The sequence below is a fragment of the Delphinapterus leucas genome, chromosome 18, assembly GCF_059928025.1.
Source record: "Delphinapterus leucas isolate spDelLeu-1000000601 "Yukka" chromosome 18, BTC_Dleu_Yukka2, whole genome shotgun sequence".
Classification (NCBI taxonomy): domain Eukaryota; kingdom Metazoa; phylum Chordata; class Mammalia; order Artiodactyla; family Monodontidae; genus Delphinapterus; species Delphinapterus leucas.
The window spans coordinates 77,741,198-77,767,089 of NC_143146.1; the positions used below are offsets into that span (position 1 = coordinate 77,741,198).

The 25,892-nt window shown below is 37.4% G+C and overlaps 1 protein-coding gene across 14 annotated transcripts in view; it reads left to right on the forward strand.

Moving 5' to 3' along the window:
* Nucleotides 1-25,892, forward strand: part of ZDHHC20 (zDHHC palmitoyltransferase 20) — a 73,046-nt gene that overhangs the window by 4,114 nt on the left and 43,040 nt on the right. For 13 of the 14 annotated variants that reach the window (XM_089899743.1, XM_089899741.1, XM_089899750.1 and 10 more), the window contains exon 2: nucleotides 23,275-23,301. In XM_089899743.1, coding sequence (XP_089755869.1) covers nucleotides 23,275-23,301 — 27 coding nt within the window. Of the gene's footprint in view, nucleotides 1-22,448; nucleotides 22,561-23,274; nucleotides 23,302-25,892 lie in introns of all 14 variants that reach the window. The other variant, XM_089899748.1, reaches the window with a different exon arrangement.

Genomic DNA, 25,892 nt, shown 5'->3' on the forward strand with positions numbered 1-25,892 from the left:
GTTCAATCCCTTTATTTTACTTCTGAGAAAACTATTACTTGGAAGATCTGTATGGTTTGTCCAAGGATGGATATGCCTTTTATCTTTTTTCAGAGGATATGTAGGATAGAACGGTAACCTCTGAATCTATGTATCTAATAATTCCTATGTCTCCTGCATAGTTTCTTCAGATTTAGAAAGAGTCAAGATAAATAACTTAAACATCAACATTGAGCACACTGTCTTGACACAGTTGACTCCAATGTATTTTATTGATTTCAAAAGAACCAGCTTTTGATTTCACTTATTTTTCTCTATTGTTTTTCTGTTTTCTATTTCACTGATTTCTTGTCTTATATTATTTCCCTTTCTCTTTTACTTTGGGATTAACTTGATCTTTCTCTAGTTTCTCAATATGCAAATTGAACTAATTGATTTGAGCCCTTTTTTAAGTGTTTACTCCTATATATCTACCCCAAATACTGCTTTATTCACATCCCATGAATGTTGATATATTGTATTTTCATTTAAATTCGGTTAAAATTATTTTCTAATTTCATTTTTCATTTCACCTTTGACCCATAGGTTATTTTATAAGTATGCTATTTAGTTTGCAGTTACTTGGGGATTTTTCAGATCTCTTTTTGTTACTGATTTCAAATGTAATTCCGTGTGGTCAGAGAACATACCTTTATGACTTGTCCTTTAAAATATATTCAGGCTTGTTTTATGGCCCAGAATGTGGTCTGTCTTTGAAGCGTCCCATGTGCATTTGAGAAAAGTGTATTCTGTATTCAGCAGTGTATTTTGTTGTTTGTTGTTGGGTATTCTGTTATGTCATAATGCTCCATAAATGTCAGTTAAGGCAGGTTGCTTGATAGTGTTTGAATCTTCTGTGTTCTTGCTGATTTTCTATTTGTTTTATCAATTAATTACTCAGAGAGGTATAACAATAATTGGATTTGTCTCTTTCTCCTAGTAGTTCTCTCAGCTTTTGCTTCATGTATTTTGCAGCTCCGTAATTAGGTACATAAAATGTTTAGGATTGTTGTGTCCTCTTCATGAATTGACCCTTTATCATTATGAAGTGACTTTCTTATCCCTGGTGATATTGTTTGCTTTGAAATCTACTTTAGCAGATATTAACATGTCCACTAATCTTTCTTTTGATTAGTATTAGCATGGTATGTCCTTTTACTTTCACCTGTTTAATTTTTATATTTAAAATGCATTTCTTGTAAGCAGCATATAGTTGGGTCTTGCTTTTTTAATCCAGTCTGAAAATATCTGCCCTTCCTTTTCTTGTTTTAAATTGAGCTTTAATTGACATATAACATTCATTTTGGGTGTCCAGCATAATGAGTCAATATATGCATGTATTGCAAAATGATCACCACAAGAAGATTAGTTAGCATCCATCACCACACATAGTTACAAAGTTCTTTCCTTGTGATGCAAACTTTTAAAATTTACTCTCTCAGCAACTCTCAAATACAGCGATGTCACCGTGCTGTACCACCTCTACCTTTTAATTGGCCTGTTTTGACCATTTGCATTTAACGTGATTGTTGATATGGGTAACTTTAAGTCTTATCATTTGCTTTTTAAAAAATCTGTCCTGTCTGTTCTTTTTTCCCTTTTCCTCCTCGTCCTGCCTTCTTTTGAATTAATCAATTTTCAAAAGATTTTAAATGATTTTGTATGATTCTGTTTTCTCTCTTTTGTTGGCTTATTAGCTGTAACTCTTACTTTAGTCATTGCTTGAAGGTTTATAGCATACATATTTAATTTATCATACTCCACCTTCCATTGATATACCAGTTCACATACAGTACCCTGTAAAAGCGTTCTTCCATTTCTTCCCTCGTAGGCTTTATGCTGTTGTTGTCAGCATTTTATATGCTATGAGACTAACACTATATTGCTGTTATTTTGTTTAGACAGTTTATTATCTTTTAAAAATGTTTAAATAAGTAAACAAACATTATATGTTTACCTATGTAGTTATCATTTCTGGTATACTTCATTCTTTTTTATAAATCTGTATTTCCAACTGGTGTCATTTTCTTCTGCCTGAGGGCTTTCTTTAACATTTATTGTAATGCAGGTCAGTTGGTGATAAGTTATTTCTGCTTGTGTATGTAAAAGTTTTTATTTTGCCTTTTTTTCAAAAAGCAACTTTATCGAGGTATAATTTACATACCATAAAATTTATTTATTTGTAGTGATTTTTTAGAAAACTTAACCAAGTTACGCAGTCATTACGACCATCCATTTTTAGAACATTTTTGATCACCCCAGTCAGATCCCTTGTGACCATTTGTGGTTAATTCCTGTTCCCATCCCCAGTCGCAGGCAACACTAATCAACGCTCTGTCTCTGCATGCCTTTTCTGGACATCTCATATAAATGAAGTCAAACAGTAAGTGGTCTTTTGTGCCTGGTGTCTTTCACATGTTTTGGAGGTTCATCTGTATTGTAGCATATATCAGTATCTCTCCCTTTATTCTCTACTTCACATTCTAATTTGTATTTTTCTGTTTCTAAAATGCAGTTTTATTTAAGAATATATTTCTAGTAAGCCTCCACAGATCACTTGTGCATTGAATTAGAATATAAATAAAAGCCATACACTTTATTACGTTTAAGTATTTTAAAAATCCCGCTTTTAAGATTTATAGTATGGTTGGGTCCTGTTCATCTTTGTATCCACTAGAGAATCTAGTTACTAGTAGACTTTCAATAAATACGTGTTGAATCAAATGGAATCATACTCCTATAAACTCACTTGAATCATTTTTGAATATGTTGAACAAACATCCACAATAACAATTAAATTATAATTACCAACATATATTTCAACATTCTTTGGGGTTAAAGGCTACATGATATTGTTTATTGGTTCTGCAGTCTCTGTTTTGGATTTTGAAACAATGATTCTTTGAAATTATGATGATACTGTTTTGAAAAAATCTGGCTCCCTAAATCTCGTCCTCAATAGAGGACATAATTATAGGAATGACATGAATTAGAGTGTTTTTTAAAATGTTTTAATTTTGTTATTTCATATCTGTTTTTAGAGCTGGAGTGTAATACTTTTCTATATAACTTGCCTTTTGAAAGCTATTGTTAAAAAAAAAAAAAAAGAAAGCTATAGTGTTCTGCAAACTTCATTATTTGCATTCTTCATTATCCTGGCCTTTTTCTTTTCTTTTTTTGAAGAACAATTTTTTTTTCCTTATGACTGCTAGTGATTTAATCTGGTAGCATTTTCTGTTGATACTAGAAAGCAGATTGGTCTGAGAGAACTCTGTAGATAATACCCCCAAAAACCCAAGCCCAAACGAACAAAAAGAGCTTTTATATTTTCTTCCATATAAACTGAACCTTCTTTGGGCCTTTAGTGCTTTCTTATAAGTCAAGGAAGATGGAAGAGGTGCTGGACAACTTAGAAACCAGGTTAGACTATTTGGAAGAACAACATCATGCCCTAGTCACATGGATAAAACTTTTCTTCTCTGCTGGTCACTTCCACTTTGTGGCAACAAAGACGTCACATGCTGAACTCCAGCCTCTAATGTCTGTTTACTTGACATCTCTGCTCATATATCTTAGAGGCATCTCGGACTTATTGTCCAAAACAAAACTCATTTGAGTTTTCTTCTCTCTGCTGAACGGCGCCTCCTATCTTAGCTCAGTAATGGCAGTTTCATCCTTTCAGTTCCTTGGTTGAAAAGTCATTTTACATCCCGTAATCAGCACATCCTGTCATTAAGTGTACCAAAATCCAGTTGCTTCTCACCACCACCATTGCAGCTATATTTCTTCAAGCCACCGTGATCTCTGTCGTGTGTGGTAGGTTGAAAAACGTGGCCACAATAATTTCTACTTCCTCCCAAGAGGTGGAGTCTGTTTACCCACCCAGTGAATCTGGGCTGGCTTTGTACTTTTTTGACTAATAGAACGTGGTGGGGGTGATGTGTGAGATCTGGAGCCTAGGCTCAAAACAGCATGCATCTTTCATGTTAACTCTTCTGGAACATTCTGGTCGCCGTTCAGGCTGGACCACATGGAGAGAGAGGCCAAGGCAAGATGAGTTAAGCACCAAAGTGCCTGATGTGTGGATGAGCTCCTGCCCCAGTCTAGCTGCCTGTTGACTGCAGCTATAGTAGAAAAACAGCCCAGCAGATCACAGCCTGAACTGCTGATCCACGCGATCGTAGGAAATAATAAATGGCGGTTGTTTAAAGTCACTAAGGTTGGGGGATTTCCCTGGTGGTCCAGTGGTTAAGACTCCACGCTTCTACTGCAGGGGGTGCAGGTTCAACCCCTGGTTGGGGAGCTACGATCCTGCATGATGTGCTGTGCGGCCAGAGAAGAAATGATAATAAAGTCACTAAGTTTGAGCTGGTTTGTTATGCCACATTATCACTTTATTTTTATTTATTTATTTATTTTTTGCGGTACGCGGGCCTCTCACTGCTGTGGCCTCTCCCGTTGCGGAGCACAGGCTCCGGACGCGCAGGCTCAGCGGCCATGGCTCACGGGCCCAGCCGCTCCGCAGCATGTGGGATCTTCCCGGACTGGGGCACGAACCCGTGTCCCCTGCATCGGCAGGCGGACTCTCAACCACTGTGCCACCAGGGAAGCCCATATCACTTATTTTATTGTAGCACCCTTATGTCTTGTCTCTTCCTCCTCATTTCACCCCGATCTTCCCACCTGTACCCTATCTTCCACAAAGCAGCCAGAATGATCCCTTTAAAACTAACACCAGATTTGTCACTCTAGTGAAAACCTTGGCTGGCCTCCTCTCTTGTTCAGTGGAGCTCTTAACATCCTTACTGTGGCCTCTTCCCCTCATTACGTCTCTGACGTAATTTCCTTTTCACTCTTCTAGTTGTTCTGCAGCTGCCACACTGGCCTCCTTGCTGTACCTTTCTACTTGTTGAATGATCTTAATAACTCATTTAGCCTCCCTGAATTTGTCCCTATGGTATAAAACGGGGTAATAATGCCTGTCTTACAGAAACACGTAACGGTCTTAGCAGGGTAAACTTTCAGATGTTACTGGGGGTGGGGAGACATGTAAATAGCCACGAGCATACTTTTTCTTGCCTTCCCTTTTTCGGCAGGAAGTGTTTTTTTTAATTCTTAGAGTTGTGTTCCCCCCATGCCCACACACAGTCTTAAGTGAGTGAAGGAGCACATTCTCACACTTTTTAAAAACCTGGCTGCATTTGAAGATCCTGTTGTAAAAGTGGGTTCCTGTTTCGCTATGAGCTTGTGATAGTGTCCGTAGTGTGCATGTGGGAGAACTGTTGTCAAAGGGGGGAGCTCACCACACCATCGTCACGTGGGACTTTAAGAAGATTAGTACTGCTGCTATTCCTGGGAGCAGATAAGCTACACAGATTTACATACTGCTGAGACATGCGGCACATCTTCTTGAGCAGATGGGCACCTACACTTAAGTAACTGAAATAGTCACAAATAATGGGGATTATGGTTTTATGAAGAAGCGATTTCTCTAGGACAGAGATCCGTAAGTCTTGATGATAAGGATTCCTTTTAATTGCTTTTAAAACATTTCTCTTCTCTCTGTTCTTTCACTCTCTCCAGTGCTGCGTTATACTCACTAACGTGAACTTTGGCCCACCCAGCTGGACTCATAGGAGGGACAGTGATTATTGACATACTAACTGAACATGAGCTTATTAAATGTGAAGTCTTCAGGGAAGCCTTTTAAACTAATTGCACGGAAAGGATGCCATCAGCACCTGAAGGAAATAATAAACATTTTGGAGCACACCAAAATGTTAACAGTGGTGTCAGCGTTAAGAAAGGAGGTGTGGCGTCGTGGCTGGGCACACATCATGTACACACGTGCCCTGGCCTCCTGACGGTCCGCTCTTCCCCCACCCTCCAAAAAGCCAGAGTGAATCTTTTAAAGCCGAAGTCAAGATCCTTAGTCCTCTGGATGCTCCAGTGGCTTCCTCCTTTGCTCCTAATGAAATCCAGAGCTCTTCCGGAGCCTGTGAGGCCCTTAGTGCCTTGGCCCGCCCCTGCTTCTGACTCATCTCTTCCTTCACTCATTCTGCTTCAGCCAGCCAGCCCTCCTTACATCTCAGGCCTTGCGTGGTCCCACCTGAGAACCTTTGTACTTACTCTTCCTTCTGCCTGGCATGCTTTCCTCCCGGATTTCCACAAGCGTAGCTCTCTCACTTCATCTAGATTTCTTTTGAGATATTCCCCCATCAAAGAGGCTTTCCTGACTACCCTATATAAAATAAGTACTTCCTCTTTCACTTTCTCCTTACCCTGCTTTGTGGTTCCTCATAGCACTTATTAATTCTTGACATGTAGTTGTTTGCGTTTCTCTCCTGATAAGTGTGTTCACTGCTTTATTTCCAGAACCTAAAACAGGTCCTGTGTAATGTGTACTCAGTAGATTCATTGAATGAGTGAATTGATTGTGTTTCTGCCACTTCCCGTCCTAGTACAAGAGGGAGAATTGGAATGTATTCACAGAGTAGATAACCCACAATTTCAAATACAGATACTCTCCTGACCTTAAAAACATCTCTATGTTTATTTCAACCTAAATAAAATGTGAATTTTGTTTAAGAAAAAAAATCTCTATGTTATTTTAGTAATGTAACAAACATGGAATGTTTAGTGTTCCAGGTACTGTATTTGACACTGTGAATTCAAAAATGTATAAATGCACATTGTCAGATTCATTTGGACTTTATATAATGGTCTCTATCGTTATTTTCACAGTGCTAATTTGCACATTACACATTTTAAGAAGCCCTGCTGTAACTAAGTATGTAAATTTGTTTAATCCAGTAGTTTTCTAAATTCTTTTTTGCCGTAGAATTCTTTTTCATGAAACATCTATTTAAATCCTTTTAGACTTAAGACAGTTGTTGACCTTTGGGAACAAAGCTCCATTAGTGGTGTTGGGGGTGGTAAGCGATCAGAACTGAAGGGGCTTGTGCCTCTGAAGGAAATGGTGTTAGCAGTGGATGTAAAGGGTAATAACTAATTCCTTCTACTTTTGTCACTTGATTCATCATATTAATACATTTAGGAAGAAAAATCATGACTTCTATAGATGCCAAAAAGATATTTGAAAAATCCAACATCCATACCCGATTAAAAACATAATAAAATACGAGTAAACGGATACCTTTCAAACAAAATTGCACACACACAAAATACTTAATTTCCACTAAAACCAGCAGTAAATACGTATCACTGTGTCCATTGCTATGTATTGAATAACATTGTATTGACAAAACCAGTTACCACATTCAATCAAGAGAGAATAATCAGAAGCATAAGACATTGGAAAGGAAGAGGGAAAGCTATTTCTACATGCAGATGACGTGATAGTATATGTTGAAAAGCCAAGAGAGTCAATAACAACAGAACACTTAAACAAAAGGAATTGAGTAAAATGGCAGGATATAGAATTAGCAAACAAAACCCAATACTTTCTATACGTACACAATAAATAAAACAATGAATAATTGAAAATATGGTAGAAGTCAAGTCTCCATTTCCAATAACATCAAAAAGATAAAATACTTAAGAAACTCAAGAAAAATGCCAGGTCTATAGGAGGAAAGCATTTCTGAAAAACATAGAAGTAGACTTGAACAAATGGGAAGACATTACGTATTTCATGTTCATAAATAGAATAACTCGGCATTACGAAGACTTCAGTTCTCCCCAATTTAATGCATAAATCCAGTCCCAGTAAATGGTTTTTTGTTTTGTTTTTTCTGGCACTAGACAAGTTGATCCTAAAGGTCACATGGAAGAATAAACAAGAAAGAGCAACCAAGAAATCTCTGAAAGAATGATAAAGAGTGCAAAACCCCACCTGATTTTAAACCACAAATCGCTATAATTAAAACTGTGAGAGCAGGGGGTGTAAATAAGAACTCTGTCTACTTTTTGTTCAGTTTTGCTATGAACCTAAAACTGCTCTAAAAAATAAAATCTGTTATAAAAATTGTGTACCAATTGTATGGTATGATGTGTGGACAGACATACTGGCCAATGGAATAGAATAGAATGTCCAGAAATAGACAGTAAATATAGAAATTTAGAATAAAGAGGAGAGGAGAAGTTGGGACAACTGGATAGATATTTGATAAGAGATAAAATTGGGTCCATATCTCACACTGTATTCCAAGATAAACTACAAATGGATAAAATACTTTTTTTCTTATATTTTACACTTTTTATTTTAAAATAATTTTAGACTTGTGAAAAATAGTACAAAGAATTTTCATATATCCTTCACCCAGATTCCCTAAAGGTTATCATTTGCTACATGCTTTATCATTTATTCATTCTGTCTCTGAAATATTTGAGAGTAAGTTGCAGACCTTATGTCCCTTTACCTGTAAATACGTCAGTGTTTGTTCTAAAAACAAGAGTGTCTTAGTCTGTTCAGGTTCTTTAACAGAATACCGTAGACTTATGTTGGTGGCTTATAAACAGTAGAAATTTATTTCTCACTTAGGGAGACTGGAAGTCTAAGATCAAGGTGCCAGCAGGGGTCTGGTGAGGGCTCACTTCTTGGTTCATAGATGGCCATCTTTTCACTGTATTGTCACGGGATGGAAGGAGTGAGGGATCTCTTTCTTATTAGGGCACTAATCCCATTCATGAGAGACTCACTCTCATGATGTAATCACTTCCCAAAGGCCCCACCTTCAAATACTATCACACTGGGCCTTAGGATTTAACATGAATTTTGGGGGAACACAAACATTCAGTCTATAGCAGAGAACATTCTCTTATATAATCAAAGTACAGATATCAAGATCAGGAAATTAGCATGATAAAATGCTACTCTCTAATCTGTAAGCCTTACTGGGACTTATCCAGTTGTCCCACTAAACCGTTGTTCTGCTCCACAGGCCTGGCCAGGCTCACACATTGCAGTTAGCTGTCAGGTCTCTCTAGTGTCCTTTGATCTGGAAGAGCTACTCAGTCTTGTTTTGTGTTTCATGACTGTGACATTTTTGAAGAGTACAGGCTTCTTGTGTAGAATGTCCCTCAAATTAGGTATGTCTGATGTTTCCTCATGTATACATTTTATAGCATGAATACCACAAAAGTAGTGCTGTGTCATTGATTGTACTGTCTTGGGAACTGTTTACTTTGGTCACCACGTAAGCTGGTATCAGCCAAGTTTCTCCATTCTGTAAAGGTACAGTTTTCCTTGTAATTAATACGTATTCTGGTAGACCAGACAACCCACACATATCCCTCTTTGAGGAAGGACTTGCTCAGTTGTGGCACGTGCGGTCAGCAGACAGCTTCCAGCAGTCAGCTCTCAGTTTGTTCAGTGTGACTCAGCTCACGCAAGGTCACACCCTTCCTGGGTGGTGGCATCCAGTGCTGAGTGAGAAGGGGTGGACTTCTTCAGAGCTCCCTGCCTGTGGCCAAAGCTTGGATAGGCCTGAACTATAGTGAGACGTCTACCTCTGCCCAATTCTGCTTCCCCCACTTCCTTTCACACGTGTTGATCCCTAGTGAGTATCTTGCACCCCAAACTCTGTCTCAGCACCTGATTCCAGAGAACCCAACCTGAGACAAGTATCTTTGTGGGAAAATCTGTTCATGATTACTTGCGCTTACTCTTTTTTAGCATCTGTTGAGGACTCTTGCTTGAAACAATTACTGTGCTGGTTGCCAAATGGTGATTTTTTAAATTCTATGATTTCTTCTACATTTAATAATTAGAATTAAACTGAAAGGAAGAGCTTTCCCTCCTCCCCATTTATTTATTTATTCATTCATTTACATCGTCCTGCTCTCATGGATTCTTATTTTATGGATTATAACATATCATTTACTTTTTATAAATTTATTATTTATTTATTTATTTTTGGCTGCATTGGGTCTTTGTTGCTGAACGCGGGCTTTCTCTCGTTACAGCGAGCAGGGGCTACTCTTCATTGCAGTGTGTGGGCTTCTCATTGAGGTGGCTTCTCTTGTTGAGGAGCACGGGCTCTAGGTGTGCGGGCTTCAGTAGTTGTGACACACGGGCTCGGTAGCTGTGGCTCGCGGGCTCTAGAGCGCAAGCTCAGTAGTTGGAGCGCACAGGCTTAGTTGCTCCGCGGAGTATGGGATCTTCCCGGACCAGGGCTTGAACCCGTGTCCCCTGCATTGGCAGGCCGATTCTTAACCACTGCACTACCAGGGAAATCCCTGTATCATTTATTTTGTTGCTCAAATTGTCCCAGATTTAGCCAGTAGGAACCCTTTCAGTTTGGTTTCTGTGTCCTTTTGACATGTCACCATCATTTTTCTTTCCTTATCTTCAGGTGCCAGGAGATTTTCTTTAAGCTTATCTGATACTTTTCCAACCCCCGGAATCTGCCATTTCAAAATGGACCAAATCTGAATATAAAAAATAAACCTTCCAATACTAGGAGAAAACGTGGCTGGACGATCTTACAACCAGGGAGTGAGGAAAGCCTGATTTAAAAAAAAAAAAAAAAAATGGATGTGACATAGACAGTTCATAGGGAAAAAAAAACAAAAATGGCTTATAAACATATGAGAAGATTCTTACCCTAATTTATTTAATGCAAAGTAAAATTACCCTGTAGTATCAAAAGTCTGAAAATATTTTATTGTAGAGAAATAAGCAGCCTCATGCATTGCTTGTAGGAGTATCAAAATGGCACAACCCCTATAATTGAGTTTGGGGAAAGCAGACAGATTTACTTTCAGTCCAGTAATCCCACTGTTAGAAATCTGCACTGAAGATAAACTTCCACAAGTAAACAACACATGCATAGGGTTATTCATTGCTGCACTGTTTGTAACAGCAGAAGATTGGAGACAACCCAGATGGCTATCAATAGAGGCCTGGTTGTATAACTGGAACACCCACACAGTGGAATACCATGCATTGCTTTAAAAAGGAAACAATAGTTGTCTCTGTACTAATGTGTAGTGATTTCTAGGGTGTAAGTGAAAAAAGCAAGGTGTAGACCAAGATATATAAAGGAAGAAATCAGAAATACATACTTGTTTATTTTGCTAAAAGAAATAGTGGAAGGATAAAACAAACACTAATAAAAATGATTATCTGGGGTGAGGGGGTGAGGAATGAAAGCCAGGCCTTTCTGAGTATCTTTTTTACATAGTTTTAACTTTGAAACATTTATATTTGTTACATATCCAAAATAAAAATAAAACAAAGAGGGGTAAAAGCAAACTGTAAAATTTGAGATCATGAAATGAACTTAATTTTATGAAGTTGGTACTATAACTACACAGAGGAAAGAATTATTTCAAGTGAGTTTTGAAAGTAACACAGGACTCCTTAGTTGGATGTAGTTTAAAGCCAAAACAGAATAAAACAAAAAAACTGCAAAGAAATCTTAAACTAATATGTAGTTTTTAAACTGTTTTATGTATATTTTAGTTTAAACTGAATAAATAAGTAAATTACTTAGGAATTAAGATTTTCATTGTGAAAGTAAAGAGATACAAATATAATGCCAAGAAATTAAGGAAAAAACTCTGTTCTATTTGAATTGTTCAGTTTGAATTGGAAATATCAGTGTGAATATAAATATAAATGTATAATGCTCCTTTTGTAACCCAAAGGGCCTAAAAGCAATGAAACTCCAGTAGCTGTGAGTACCCTGGGAATTCAGAGTTTGGTTTCTAAATATCATTAAAAGGAACCAGTGACCCTTGAAGAAGTGGCTAATGTCAGGTCCAGGGGAGGAAAATATAAAATGAGCCTGGGACATCTTGTGCTGTGCAAGGAAGTGCTCAGAGACTAATGGGATGATCGAGATGCTACAGGAGTCAGCTGGAAGAGGCATTAGCCAAGTGAGACAATTTGAACATAAAAATGAGTGTACTTGATGACACATTGAGTAAATAAAATCCATAAGTTTCTGTATTGATATTCAAGAAGAGAAAAACTAAATTTATTTGCTAATAATGGAGGTGAATTTTTTTAATTAATTAATCTATTTATTTATTTTGGCTGCGTTGGGTCTTTGTTGCTGCGCGTGGGCTTTCTCTAGTTGCGGCAAGCTGGGGCTACTCTTCATTGCAGAACGCAGGCTTCTCATTGCGGTGGCTTCTCTTGTTGCGGCGCATGGGCTGTAGGCGCAGGCTTCAGTAGTTGTGGCACACGGGCTCAGTGGTTGTGGCTCACAAGCTCTAGAGCACAGGCTCAGTAGTTGTGGTGCACGGGCTTAGTTGCTCCGTGGCATGTGAGATCTTTCCAGACCAGGACCCGAACCCGTGTCCCCAGCATTGGCAGGTGGACCCTTAACCACTGCACCACCAGGGATGTGCTGGAGATAAATATTGTACCAAAATCTTATTCTGAAAACGGGTAATTAAAGGGAAATAATTATATTTTTGTACTGCCTTTTTAGAATGACTCTAGTTCATCTCCAGTGAGGTAAAGCTCTTTACAGAAGAATGCCAGCTTAAAACTATGGAAATAAATAATAGAGGGCTTGGGCTTCCCTGGTGGCACAGTGGTTGAGAGTCCGCCTGCCGATGCAGGGGACACGGGTTCGTGCCCCGGTCCGGGAAGATCCCACATGCCGCGGAGCAGCTGGGCCCGTGAGCCATGGCCGCTGAGCCTGCGCGTCCGGAGCCTGTGCTCCACAATGGGAGAGGCCACAACAGTGAGAGGCTCACGTACCGCAAAAATAAAATAAAATAAAAAAATAATAGAGGGCTTTTAATGGTGATTTTCTAATTCTACGAAATAATAGATTCAGGCAAGGCATATCAGTGGATGCTAAAACTGTTAGGGGAAGAAGATATTCACATACCCTTAACGTTTTACTCCACAAAAGATTTCGTAAAAAAAAAAAAAAAAAAGATTTCGTGATTGTCCAAGTCAAAAATGGACCTTTACAAAGGAGACATTTGGTGGTCACTACCTTACCAAATGGCCAAACGTAGCATCACTGATAGTGACAAACCTAAATAATGTGTCTCCTGAGTATCTCCTTAAATACTGTACAGTACCCAGATGAGTATTCTTGTCCATCCTCTTCCCCCTGCTCCCTCAAATTATACCCAAGCCATTAGACTTTGAATGGAATGGTAGTAGGAGGAGGAGGTTGGGGTAGATGAAGAAGTAAAGGACACCAAAAAGAAACAAGTTCAGAATGTAGCACATTTCACAAGACATCTGGCCTCCTCTCTTCAAAAAGTCACTGTTGGGCTTCCCTGGTGGCGTAGTGGTTGAGAATCTGCCTGCTAATGCAGGGGACACGGGTTCGAGCCCTGGTCTGGAAAGATCCCAGATGCCGCAGAGCAACTAGGCCCGTGAGCCACAACTACTGAGCCTGCGCGTCTGGAGCCTGTACTCCGCAACAAGAGAGGCCGCAACAGTGAGAGGCCCGCACGCCGCAATGAAGAGTGGCCCCCGCTTGCCACAACTAGAGAAAGCCCTTGCACAGAAATGAAGACCCAACACAGCCAAAAATAAAAATAAATAAATTAAAAGAAGTCTCAACATTAAAAAAAAAAAAAAAAGTCAGTGTCTTTTGGGATTCTGGGAAGATGATGGTAACGGTTTATTATTTTTGAGTCTCCCCCAAATCACTGCATATAAACAGAACAACTTGAATTGTATCTACAACAAAACCAGTTTGCTAGAGAATGAGGATTTGCTTTCGACAACCCAAATGACTACAGAGACAGCAACTTAAACTATGATATGAACATTAAATATGTACGTATGTTCTTATAGACCTAAGTGAGGAGGGTTATAAGGAAGAGAAAAATATAATTTGTAATGGTTATTTGCTCTAACAAAGTATATATGGTACAGCTATTAGAGAATGTAGAGCATATATGCAACAAGTTATTTAAACCTTTCAGTAATCATATTACTGGCAGTACTAATGGTCTCATTGATTGAAATAATATCAGGCATCTTATCTGGCCACAATACTGTGAGACTAGAAATCAACTACAAGAAAAAAACTGCAAAAACACAAACAAGTGGAGGCTAGAAAATATGCTACTAAACAACCAATGGATCACTGAAAAAATCAAAAAAAAAATATGGAGACAAATGAAAACAACACAGTGATCCAAAATCTATGGGATGCAGCAACAGCAGTTGTAAGGCGGAAGTTTATAGTGATAAAAGCCTACCTCAGGAAACAAGAAAAATCTCAAATAAGCAACTTAACCTTACGAGAAAGGATGAGAAAAACAAGAACAAAATCCAAAGTTAGTAGAAGGAAAGAAGTAAAAAATCAGAGCAGAAATAAATGAATTAGTGACTTAAGAAAATAGAACAGATGAATGAAACAAAGAGCTGGTTCTTAGAAAATATTTTTAAAAATTGATAAATCTTTAGCCAGACTCATAAGAAAAAAAGAGAGGGCCTGAATCAATAAAATCAGAAATTAAAAAGAAGTTAAAACTGACACCACAGAAATACAAGAGATCATGGCAGATTATTACGAACAGCAATATGCCAATAAAGTGGATAACCTAGAAGAAGTAGACAGATTACTAGAAGTGTACAATCTCCCAAGGCTGAACCAAGAAGAAATGGAAAATATGAACAGGCCAATTACCAGTAATGAAATTGAATCAGTAATAAAAGAAATCCCCAACAAACAAACGTCCATGACCAGATGGCCTCACAGGTGAATTCTACCAAATTTGAGAAGACTTAATACCTATCCTTCCCAAACTATTCTAAAACACTGCAGAGGATGGAGTGCTTCTGAACTCATTCTGTGAGGCCAGTATCACCCTGATTCCAAAACCAGACAAAGATATCACAAAAAAGGAAAATCACAGGCCAGTATCGCTGACGGACATAGATGCAAAAATCCTCAACAAAATGTTAGCAAGTCAAATTCAACAGTACATTAAAAGGATCATTTACCATGATCAAGTGGGATTTATTCCAGGGGTGCAAGGATAGATCAGTATCCACAAATCAATCAGTGTGATACATGATATTAACAAATTGAAGAATAAAAACCATATGATCATCTCAACAGATGCATTAAAAACTTTTGACAAAATTCAACATCCATTTATGATAAAAACTCTCCAGAAAGTGGGTATAGAGGGAACATACCTCAACATAATAAAGGCCATAGATGATAATCCCACAGCTAATACACACAACAATGAAAAGCTAAAATCATTCCTCTAAGGTCAGGAACAAGACAAGAATGCCACTCTCACCATTTTTATTAAACATAGTATAGGAAGTTCTAGCCACAGCAGTCAGAGGAGAAAAAGAAATAAAAGGCACCCAAATAGGAAAGTAAGAGTAAAACTGTCACTGTTTTCAGACTACATGGTACTATACATAGAAAATCATAAAGACCCCAGCAAAAAAACTACTAAAGCTCATCAATTTTGGTAAAGTTGCAGGATACAAAACAAATATCAGAAATCTGTTGCATTTCTGTATAGTAACAACAAACTAACAGAAAGAGAAATGAAGGAAACTTGCATTGACCATTGCATCAAAAAAAAAAAAAAAACACACCTAGGAATAAACCTACCTAAGAAGATAAAAGATCTGTACTTAGAAAACTATGAGATACTGATGAAAGCAATTGAAGATGACAAACAGATGGAAAGATGTATTATTTTCATGGATTGAAAGAAATAATATTGTTTAAATGACCATACTACCCAGGCAATCTACGGATTCAATGCAATCCCTATCAAAATACCAAGGGCATTTTTCATAGGACTAGAACAAATAAGTTTAAAATTTGTGTGGAGACACAAAAGACCCCAAATAGCCAAAACAATCTTGAGAAAGAACAGAGCTGGAGGAATTACGCTCCTTGACTTCAGACTATACTACAAAGCTACAGTAATCAAAACTATGGCACTGGCACAAAAACAGACACATAGATCAACAGAACAGGATAGAGAGCCCAGAAATAAACCCACTCACTTATTGTTAATTAACCTATGACAAAGGGGGAAAGAATATATAATGAGGAAAAGACAGTCTCTTCAAAAGTGGTGCTGAAAAAACTGGACAGCTACATGTGAAAGAATGAAATTAAAACATTTTCTCGCACCATGTACAAAGATAAACTCAAAATGGATGAAAGACCTAAATGTAAGACCTCAAACCATAAAACTCCTAGAAGAAAACATAGGCAGAACACTCTTTGACATAAATTGTGTCAGTATTTTTTTGGATCTATCTCCTAAGGCAAAGAAAATAAAAGCAAACATAAACAAATGGGACCTAATTAGGGGACTTTCCTGGCGGTCCAGTGGTTAAGACTATGCGCTTCCACTGCAGTGGGCGCAGGTTAGATCCCTGGTCAGGGAACTAAGATCCTGCATGCTGCGAGGTATTGCCAAAAAAAGGGAAGGAGGGGGACTAATTAAACTTACAAGCTTTTGGACAGCAATGGAAACCATCGATAAAATGAAGAGACAAGCTACTGCATGGCAGGAAATATTTACAAATGATATGACCAATAAGGGGTTAATATCCAAAATATATAAATAGCTCATACAACTCAACATCAAAAAAAAACCTGATTAAAAAATGGGCAGAAGACCTGAATAGACAATTTTCCAAAGAAGACATACAGATGGCCAACAGGCACATGAAAAGATTCTCAACATTGCTAATCATTAGAGAAATGCAAATCAAAACCACAGTGAGATATCACCTCACACTTGTCAGAATGTCTATTATCAAAAAGACCACAAATGACAAATGTCGGCAAGGATGTGGAGAAAAGGGAGCCCCTGTACACTGTTGGTGGGAATGGAAATTGGTGCAGACACTGTGGAAAACAGTATGGAGGGTCCTCAAAAATTAAAAATAGAATTACCATATGATCCAAGAGTTCTACTCCTGGGTATATATTCTAAGAAAATGAAAACACTAATTTGGAAAGATACGTGCACCCCAGTGTTCATAGCAGTATTACTTACGATAGCCAAGATGTGGAAGCAACTTAAGTGTCCATCAACAGATGAATGGATAAAGAAAATGTGGTATATATATTACCATGGAATACCACTTCATCATGAAAAATAATGAAATTTTGCCATTTGCAACGACATGGATGGAACTAGAAGATATTACACTTAGTGAAATAAGTCAGAGGAAGATACTATATGTTATCCCTTATATGGGGAATCTAAAAAAAAAAAAAACTAGTCAGTATAACAAAAAAGAAACAGACTCACAGATATAGGAGAACAAACTAGAGGTTACCAGTAGGGAGAGGGAAGGGAGGAGGGGTAACAACTGATGGAGGATTAAGAGGTACAAATGACTATGTATAAAATAAATAAGTTACAAGGATATATTGTACAGCACAGGGAATATAGCCAATGTTTTATAGTAACTATAAATGGAGTATAATCTTTAAAAATTGTGAATCACTATGTTGTACACCTGAAACATATAATATTGTAAATCAACTATACCTCAATTTTTAAAATGCTGATTTATAATTGCATCAACAAATTAAATAAAAGGGATAAATCTAACAAAATATGTGCAAGGTTTGTGTATTGATCAGGTAAAATCTAAAGTGAAGAGATACGCTGTGATCATGGAATGGAAGACGATATTATAAGGATATCAGTTCTTTCTAAAGTGATCTATAGAGCCAATACAATACCAGCCAAAAATCCCAGCAGGATTTTTTTTGTTTGTTTGTTTGTTTGTTTTTTGCGGTATGCGGGCCCTCTCACTGTTGTGGCCTCTCCCGTTGCGTAGCACAGGCTCCGGACGCGCAGGCTCAGCGGCCATGGCTCACGGGCCCAGCCGCTCCGCGGCATGTGGGATATTCCCGGACCGGGGCACGAACCCATGTCCCCTGCATCGGCAGGCGGACTCTCAACCACTGCGCCACCAGGGAAGCCCGGCTTTCTTTTTAAATCAAAGATGAGCTTAAAATTTATATGGAAATGCAAAGGACCTAAAATAGCCCAAACACTTTAGAAAAAGAAGCTGGAGGAGTCATACTGTCTGATTTCAGGATTTTCTAAAGAGCTGCTTGGAATCAAGTCAGGGTGGTGTTAGAGTAGGAGTGGACTATAGATCAGTGGGGCAGAATAGAGACTTCAGAAATAAACCCTTACAAATATAGCTGATTAATTTTCATGAGACAATCCAAGGTAACTCAGTAGAGAAAGTATAGTTTTGTTGGCTAACGATATTGGAACTATTGTCCATCTCTAGGCAAAAAAATTAACCTCAGTCCTCACTTCATACCATATTTTTTTAAGATCAGCATTTAAAATCTATTACAGACCTAAATGTAAAACCTATAAACCTTATAGAAGTGAACATATGAGAAAGTCTGTGTGACCTTCGGCTGGCAAAGATGTAGAGAAGACCCATCTTTAGAACTGGAAATTTTAGAACTGAAAAATACGATAGCCAAATTTAAAAACTCATAAAAGTCTACTCAGTAGCAGAATGGAGAGGGCAGAGGAAAGAATCAGTGAACTTAAAGATGGAATAAAAATTGCCCAGTGTGAACAACAGAAGAAATTAAACTGAGAAATAAAAATGAATAGATCATCAGGGACTTGTGAAACTATTAAAAAAAAAATCTAAACTATGTGCCATCAGAGTTCCAGAAGGAGAGAAGAATGAGAGTGTGGCTGAAAAAGTACTTGAAGGAATAGTAGTTTAAATTTTTCCAAGTGTGACAAAAGACATAAACCTACAGTTTCTAGAAGCTGAGTGAATGCTAAACAAGATAAAGAAATCCATGCCAAGACACATCATAGCCAAACTTGTGAAAACTAAAGACAGATAAAATCTTGAAAACAGTGACAAAAGTTTACCTTACCTATGGGGGAAAATTAGAAGAACAGCAGGTTTTTCATCAGAAACTGTGGAGGCCAAAAGGAAGTGCCATGGCATTTTCCAAGTGTTAAATGAAAAGAACTGTCAACCCAGAATCCTGTATCCAGCAAATATTCCTCCCTCGAGGTTGAACGCTAGCAATTACAGATTGTCAGCACATCCTTACATTATAAGTATGCAAAGCAAAAACAGGGTGAAGGCAGTAATACGGCTTTCTCCTCACATGCTTCTCACTTGTCAAGGAAGAAAAAGTTTTTTCCACCATAACTTTTCCTTTTCCAAAGATGTATCCATTAGCCAAAACTGTATCACATGGCCACAGTAGATGCAAAGGATGGTGGTAAAGTGAGAGTATCTGGGATTTTCAATCTCAATTAGTGGGGAGTAGGTGAGAAAAGGGGGCAGTTAAGTGGAGAAGAGCATGTGGCCAGCTCTCAGGTTCACAGAGAAACTTAGATTAATTTAGATTAATATTATCTGCAAATGAGATTATACATGGTCACTGACATGACTGAAAAAAGGACATTCATTATACCTTTACAAGGCACATGTAACCATTAGTGTGTGTAATGTTTTTTATAGTTCTGACTTTATCATCAAAAGAATTTTTAAAACTATATTGGGATCCTCAGAAAACGGAATATCCCTCTGTGAGGCCAGAGGCTCTGCAGACGGCCCAGTGTTGGTTGTCCCTAACTGTCCTTTGTCTGTGTAGTCGGAGGGGCAGCTAACAGATCCTGAGGGCTGGCTCCACTCCACCCTGTGCCAGGCGTTGGTGACTCAGTCGTGTCCCTTCCTCCAAGAAAAATCTGGAAGGAACTACAGATTAGAAACTAGTAATTACATACCAGTGTCAGGAGTGTTATGATAAGGGAATTATATAGTGCTGTAGGAATGTATGCTAAGGAGATTTATTTACCCCACTCCTGTGGTCAGGAAAGCCCTCTTGACGAAGTAGTTCTGGTCATTCTTGGTTTGTCTAGCTTTGTTTTTGGTATGGAACAATTTTGTTGCTTCCTGTAGTTGCGTGCTGTCTTAGTCGGAAGCTGGAAGAGGCAGCCACCAGAAACTGTTAGCCAGATGCAATTTAAATCAGAACTCTGCTCTGACAAGTGTGATCACACAGTATGTTATCAACTTTTGATCTTTACTAATATGATTACTAAAAATGGTATCTTCTTGTAGTTTTACTTTGGATTTCTGTTATGAATGAGGTTGACCATCTTTTTTATGTTTGAGATGTTCGTATTTCCTTTTCTGTGAAAAAGTGGGTTTAAAAACAACTCTTATTGATGTGTAGGTACTCTTTAAACAGAGAAATTAGTTTTTAGTCCATAGTAAGAATTGCGAATATTTTTTCCTAGTTTCTTGTTGTCTTGTAGTGATTTTTTTTGAGCGTTTATTTTTACTTTTATGCAGTCAAATATATCAATATTTTCCTGTGGCTTCAGTGTTCTGTGTCATACTCTGAAATACCTACTCAGCTCCAATAGTGTATATATTTTAAATTTCCCTTGTTTCATGTAGTACACGCATGATTTTGTTTTTATTTTTTGCATTTAAATCTTTGATACATTTGGGATTTATCCTGACCTGTGTTGTGAATCTCAGTGGTATCTTTTTTCCACATGGCCACCCATTTATTCTGATGCTATTTGTTGGCTCTATCCACACTGATTTGAAATCCCATGTTTATCATATAGCGAATTCTTATATGCATTTGGTTCCATTTGGGAGCTTTCTGTTCTGTTCCAGTGATCTATTTATTCATGAGCCGGTACAAGTGTTTTAATAATTGCGGCATTTGTAATATTTTTAAAATACTGTGCTCTAGGATTTGACTTGACTAGTGCTACTTCATTATTCATCTCTTTCAAAATTTTCTTACTTCATTGTGTAAGTATATTTTTCCACAAATGAACTTTGGAATCTGACTGCTTAAAAAATAAAAGTATTTTTATTGAGATGACACTAAATTTATAAGAATAACCTCAGGAGAATTGTCATTTCAATGATGACTCTTCTGTGTAAGAATATAAGCCTTTCTACCTGTTCAGATTTTTATTAGTGTCCCTCAGAAACATCAAAACGTTTCTTTTGGTATAGATCTTGCTCAGTTCTTACATTTATTCCTAGGAACATTATTTTCTTAGGTGGCTTTGTAAATAGAACTTTCTTTTATTATAACTTCTACATAGTGATTGTGTGTATATTGGGAAACTGCTGATTTCTGTATATCAGTTTTTGTACACTATCACCTCTTATAATAGTTTTTCAGTTGGTTTTCTTTGACTATAAAAGAATGTAGTCATATAATCTACAAGTAGTGATACATATGTCTTCTTTTCAATTTCTATACAATTAACTTATTTCTCTTTTATAATTGTGTGGCTACTGTAAGTGCTTCCCAATCATTTCATATCATGGCACGTAATGAAAATTATATTTTTAGTAGTGTACACTAGCATAAAGGGGAAATGCTTTGTGAGGCCAGAGGGGACCAGCCCAGGGTTTAACTACCCCAGACCATACCTGAATGACCTAAGATGGACTGGAAAAAACCCTATGCCTCTCTGAAACAATATTTAAAAAAAAGAAGGAAATGACCATGAACCTTCTTGTTATGTTCCTGACTTTAGTGGGAATACTTCTGTTGTGTTTTCTCATTAAATTATATTGGTTTGGGGATTGAGATAGATATATTTTAGTAGGAAGTATCCAGATACTCCTGGATACTTTAGTCAAAAATGAAATTTTAGTCAAAAATGGATATTGAATTAATAAACATTTCTTAAGCATTGTTGCTGTATGCCAGGCTTTGGAACTAAAATACTGAATAAAATGAAACACACTCCAGGAAAGAATACAAGTCCAAGTAGACTTGAGTTCAGATTTTTTTTTAAATTAATTTTACTTATTTATTTTTGGCTGTGTTGGCCCTTCATTGCTGCGCACGGGCTTTCTCTAGTTGCAGCGAGCAGGGGCTACTCTTCGTTGCGGTGTGCAGGCTTCTCATTGCGGTGGCTTCCCTTGTTGCGGAGCATGGGCTTCAGTAGTTGTGGCGCGAGGGCTCAGTAGTTATGGCTCATGGGCTTAGTTGCTCCGTGGTATGTGCGATCTTCCTGGACCAGGGCTTGAACCCGTGTCCCCTGCATTGGCAGGTGGATTCTTAACCACTGCACCACCAGGGAAGCCCTTGAGTTCAGATCTTATCTACACAGCATTTACTAGCTCTGTGACCTCAGGGACGACATTTAATTATTTTGAGTCTTAGTTTATTTATCTGTAAGAAGGAACTAATGATAACTGTTAGGTTTGTTATTGTTCTAAGACATGATTCCACACTAATGCAGTCCAGCAGGGTGAGACAGACGTGTCAACAAGTAATTGTGAAAAATGAGGTGGTATGGTAGAGATGGAGGGGTGAGCAACGTTGAAATAAAGGAGTGACCTGCTCTGCCTAGAGTGGGACTCAGGAAGGCTTTGCCAAGGAGGGAGTGTATACACCGGGTCTTGAAGGATGAATAGGGGAAGCAATTGTGTGTGAAACATCTTGATGTATTTAGGAAACTGCAGTTTTTTTTTTCAGGATAATTAGACCGTGGGTATGGGCAAATGACAGGAGACTGGAGAGGCGGACGGATTGTAGATCACAGAGGGCCTATAGTGTTTGCTACTCTGAAGATTGTGGACTTTTTTCTGTAAGTGACTGGTGGGTGTTGAAGAGTATTCCTTCTTCAGATTTGCTGGTGATGAGGATGTGTTAAACTGCGAGTAGAATTGCTTTAAGCTATCGCATTTGAGAAGGTCCTAAAACAAGGCAACGGGAGAAATGGGAGGGGGAGGCGGATGTGAAGAGACTTAGGTAGTAGAATCAACAGGACCCAGAGGCCATTGGACTATCCAGAGAGGAGGAATAAGGAGCAGTTCCCAGGGTTTCAAACTAGGAAGAAAAGTGCTCTAAAAATCACAGGATAAGTTCCTCTTTTTTTTTTCTGTAGAAAAATAACAATGTGTTTTGTGTGTAGCTTTTACAAAAAGTTTGGTAAGTTACATCACAGACTACTTAATTAAGTGCCCTGTGAGTGCCGTAGAGGAGAGTTCTACTCATTCTGTAGGAAGCATTAAGAAAAGAGCTAAAGAAAACATCATAACTATAACCATACAGATACACTTAAAATTAACAAAGGTCTGAAGAAAAATTTTAGTGTGATTGCAATGTTTATGGTAAAGAAGAATTTGAATTTTAGTGTTTCCATGGTTTTTGAGTGTGCAGTTCTGAATTTGCATTATTGTTTACATTTTACAACTAAATTTTATGTTTATGAAAATGATATTAAGGTGAATAGTCAACCTGAAATAAAGTTTATATACGAGTGTTTAAAATATATTCACTGTGTTTTCTTCTATTCTAGTTACACTTTCTGGAAATGGAGAAAACGGTAAGGCGCTTTTAACTTTTACTCTCAAGTTAAGTAGACTACTTATGGTATCTTAATTACAGCCCATATACTTGTTATTTAGTGATGACTGTGTGTGTTTTGGTTTCCAGGAAGAAGATATATATTCTTAAAGCTTAAGTGATTAAAAGGAGATGTGTTATTAGGTTTATTTTTATACGTTCAGTATATTCTCCTTTGTGTTATTTATGTAAATTGAAGTTGCTGTTATTTTGTAAGGCATCTAGTACCCAAACTTCTTTGATGTATTTATATACATATTTTTGCCTTGTATATTCTTCAGAATTCTTTATAGTAGTGGTTCAAAGATTTTTAATATAAGTTCTAGCTAAGTTTGAGGAGGAGGTGTTTCATGATGTCTAAATTTTATTGGTGGTTCTCTTGTTTATGCATTTGTTTAAAATAGTACTTTACTACTCATAGTCATTTAATTAAGTAACCAGACTCTGAATTTGTAAATTGTATTACTAGTTCATTTTGAAATGGAATTAAAGTTTTAATGACTAATCAAAGAGACAGTGTCTGGAGAGAAAAATCATTACTCAAAATTTTATTGAGATAAAAGAAAATTTTAAGTCCTTTGAGATCAAATTTCAAAAATAAAATTTGATTTGAGATATGAAAATCCAGAGGATTTCTAAAACAGTTGAATAATTAGAAACTTTTTTTTTGTGGTGGTTGTTTTTTTGGCCGAGCTGTGTAGTTTGCAGGATCTTAGTTCCCTGACCAGGGATCCAACTCGTGTACCCTGCAGAGGAAGGGCTGAGTCCTATCCACTGGACCGCAAGGGAAGTCCCTAGAAATTATTAATAAATATTCTTATTGTTGAAAATAGAAGGCATTAAGCATGTAAATCTCAAGTTGACTTTGGATCTAACTTCTCAGTAACAGAGTAAATACAGACTCAATCTTGGTAGGCTTGTTTTTCTTGCTTAAAATCAAAACTGTTTCCTGTGTGTTGAAAGCACAGACATAGAAAGCAGAGAATTTCTGAAGTTCTTATAAAAGAACTTTTAACTTGGATCATTATTTCTTGGGGCTATTTTCCCCATGTCTTTCAGAGAGTCTTTGAATAAAGTTTTTTGTTTGCTTATTTGTTTCTTAATTCAGTTACAGGTGATTTTTGAGTCAGACTTTTTGATTTATAGGTTCAGTTTTTCTTTGAACTTTGATTTAATTTAATGAGTTAAGCTTTTACTTTAAGTATTACTTCTAACCAATAGTTTATAGCATGTATATGGGATTATTAGTAATCACACTAATTTGAACTTATTTAAAAACAATAGCTCCTGTTATTATTTATATTATAATTTGATAACTACCGTCTATTAAGTGCTTACTATATTCCAGGCAATATACTAAGAGATTTATTTTATCTTTTCTTTCTTTAACTGAAGGTTAAGATTTTTTAAGGCAAAAACTATGTGCTTTTGTTCTTACGGAGAGCAAAAATAGTCTAAAAAATATTAAATGTTTAAAAAATGTTAAAGTATATTGTTCTGTATTCTAGCCTTAGTTGTAAGTAACTCAGTGATTAAGAAGTTTAAAGTTAAAGTAACCAAGCTATGCAATAATACGTAGATGAGGATTGACAAACTTGATTGAATATGGGGGCAAGGCAGTAATATAAAGAAGTGAAATGAGCTATAGGTGAAGATAAAATTGCAGACTTGAAAAATGGCTTCAGTGTTGGTGTAACAGGAGACTGAGCTCCAGCCTGTTTTTCCAAAGGAGAAATAAATGAAGGGATGCTTTTGAATCCATTGGTCAGACCATGGGGTTTAGCCTAGAGGGAGCTGGAATGATAGGGAATGCAGATTTTGCGAAACCACAATTTTCTACGAGGATGACATCAGTTTTTGTGAAAGTGAAAAGAAAGCATATTTGAGAACAGAAGGAAGTTGTGGTTAGGGCTTCGTCTTGGCACCAGATGTTATCTCTGAAGTAGGATGTGACCACTAAGATAATAATTTAAAAAGCGGAGGAAAATTAGTTTAGATATGACACAGTGACAAAGACCTTGGGTTTTTATCAAGCATATATGGGTTTGAATTCTGGCGTTATCATTTAGTAAGTAAGTAACACTGGGCAAGATATTAAATTTTCTGAGCCTTCGATTTCACATTTGTAAACTGAAAGAATACCCACGAGACCATTGTGAGGGCTAGAAATAAGGTAACGTTATATGTCTTCTAGTAGACTTTCAGTAGGTAGAAGGGCTGACTTGAGTAGCTATAGTTAAAATAAATAGGAAGTTCCAGAGTTTTAGAATGCATTCATTAGTCATGTAGATGGAGCTATTTCCCAGGAATTTCATAGCCAACGGGGATAAGAAACGGTGAGCCACATATTTTACGCTGGCCACTGAGATGGATTGGAAGCAAGAGACTGGAAGGCAAGGGCGCCCATTGGCTTGTGCAGTGACCCATATGAGATGAGCAACAATTTAAGAACTATTGCACTAGCAGTGAAAAGAATGAGAAGTTTACTTTGAAAGAGATTTTAGGAGCTAGAAGTTGAAGTACGTGCTCCGTGCGTTGTGAGGGTCATCGAGCCCTGGCTTCCTGCATCAG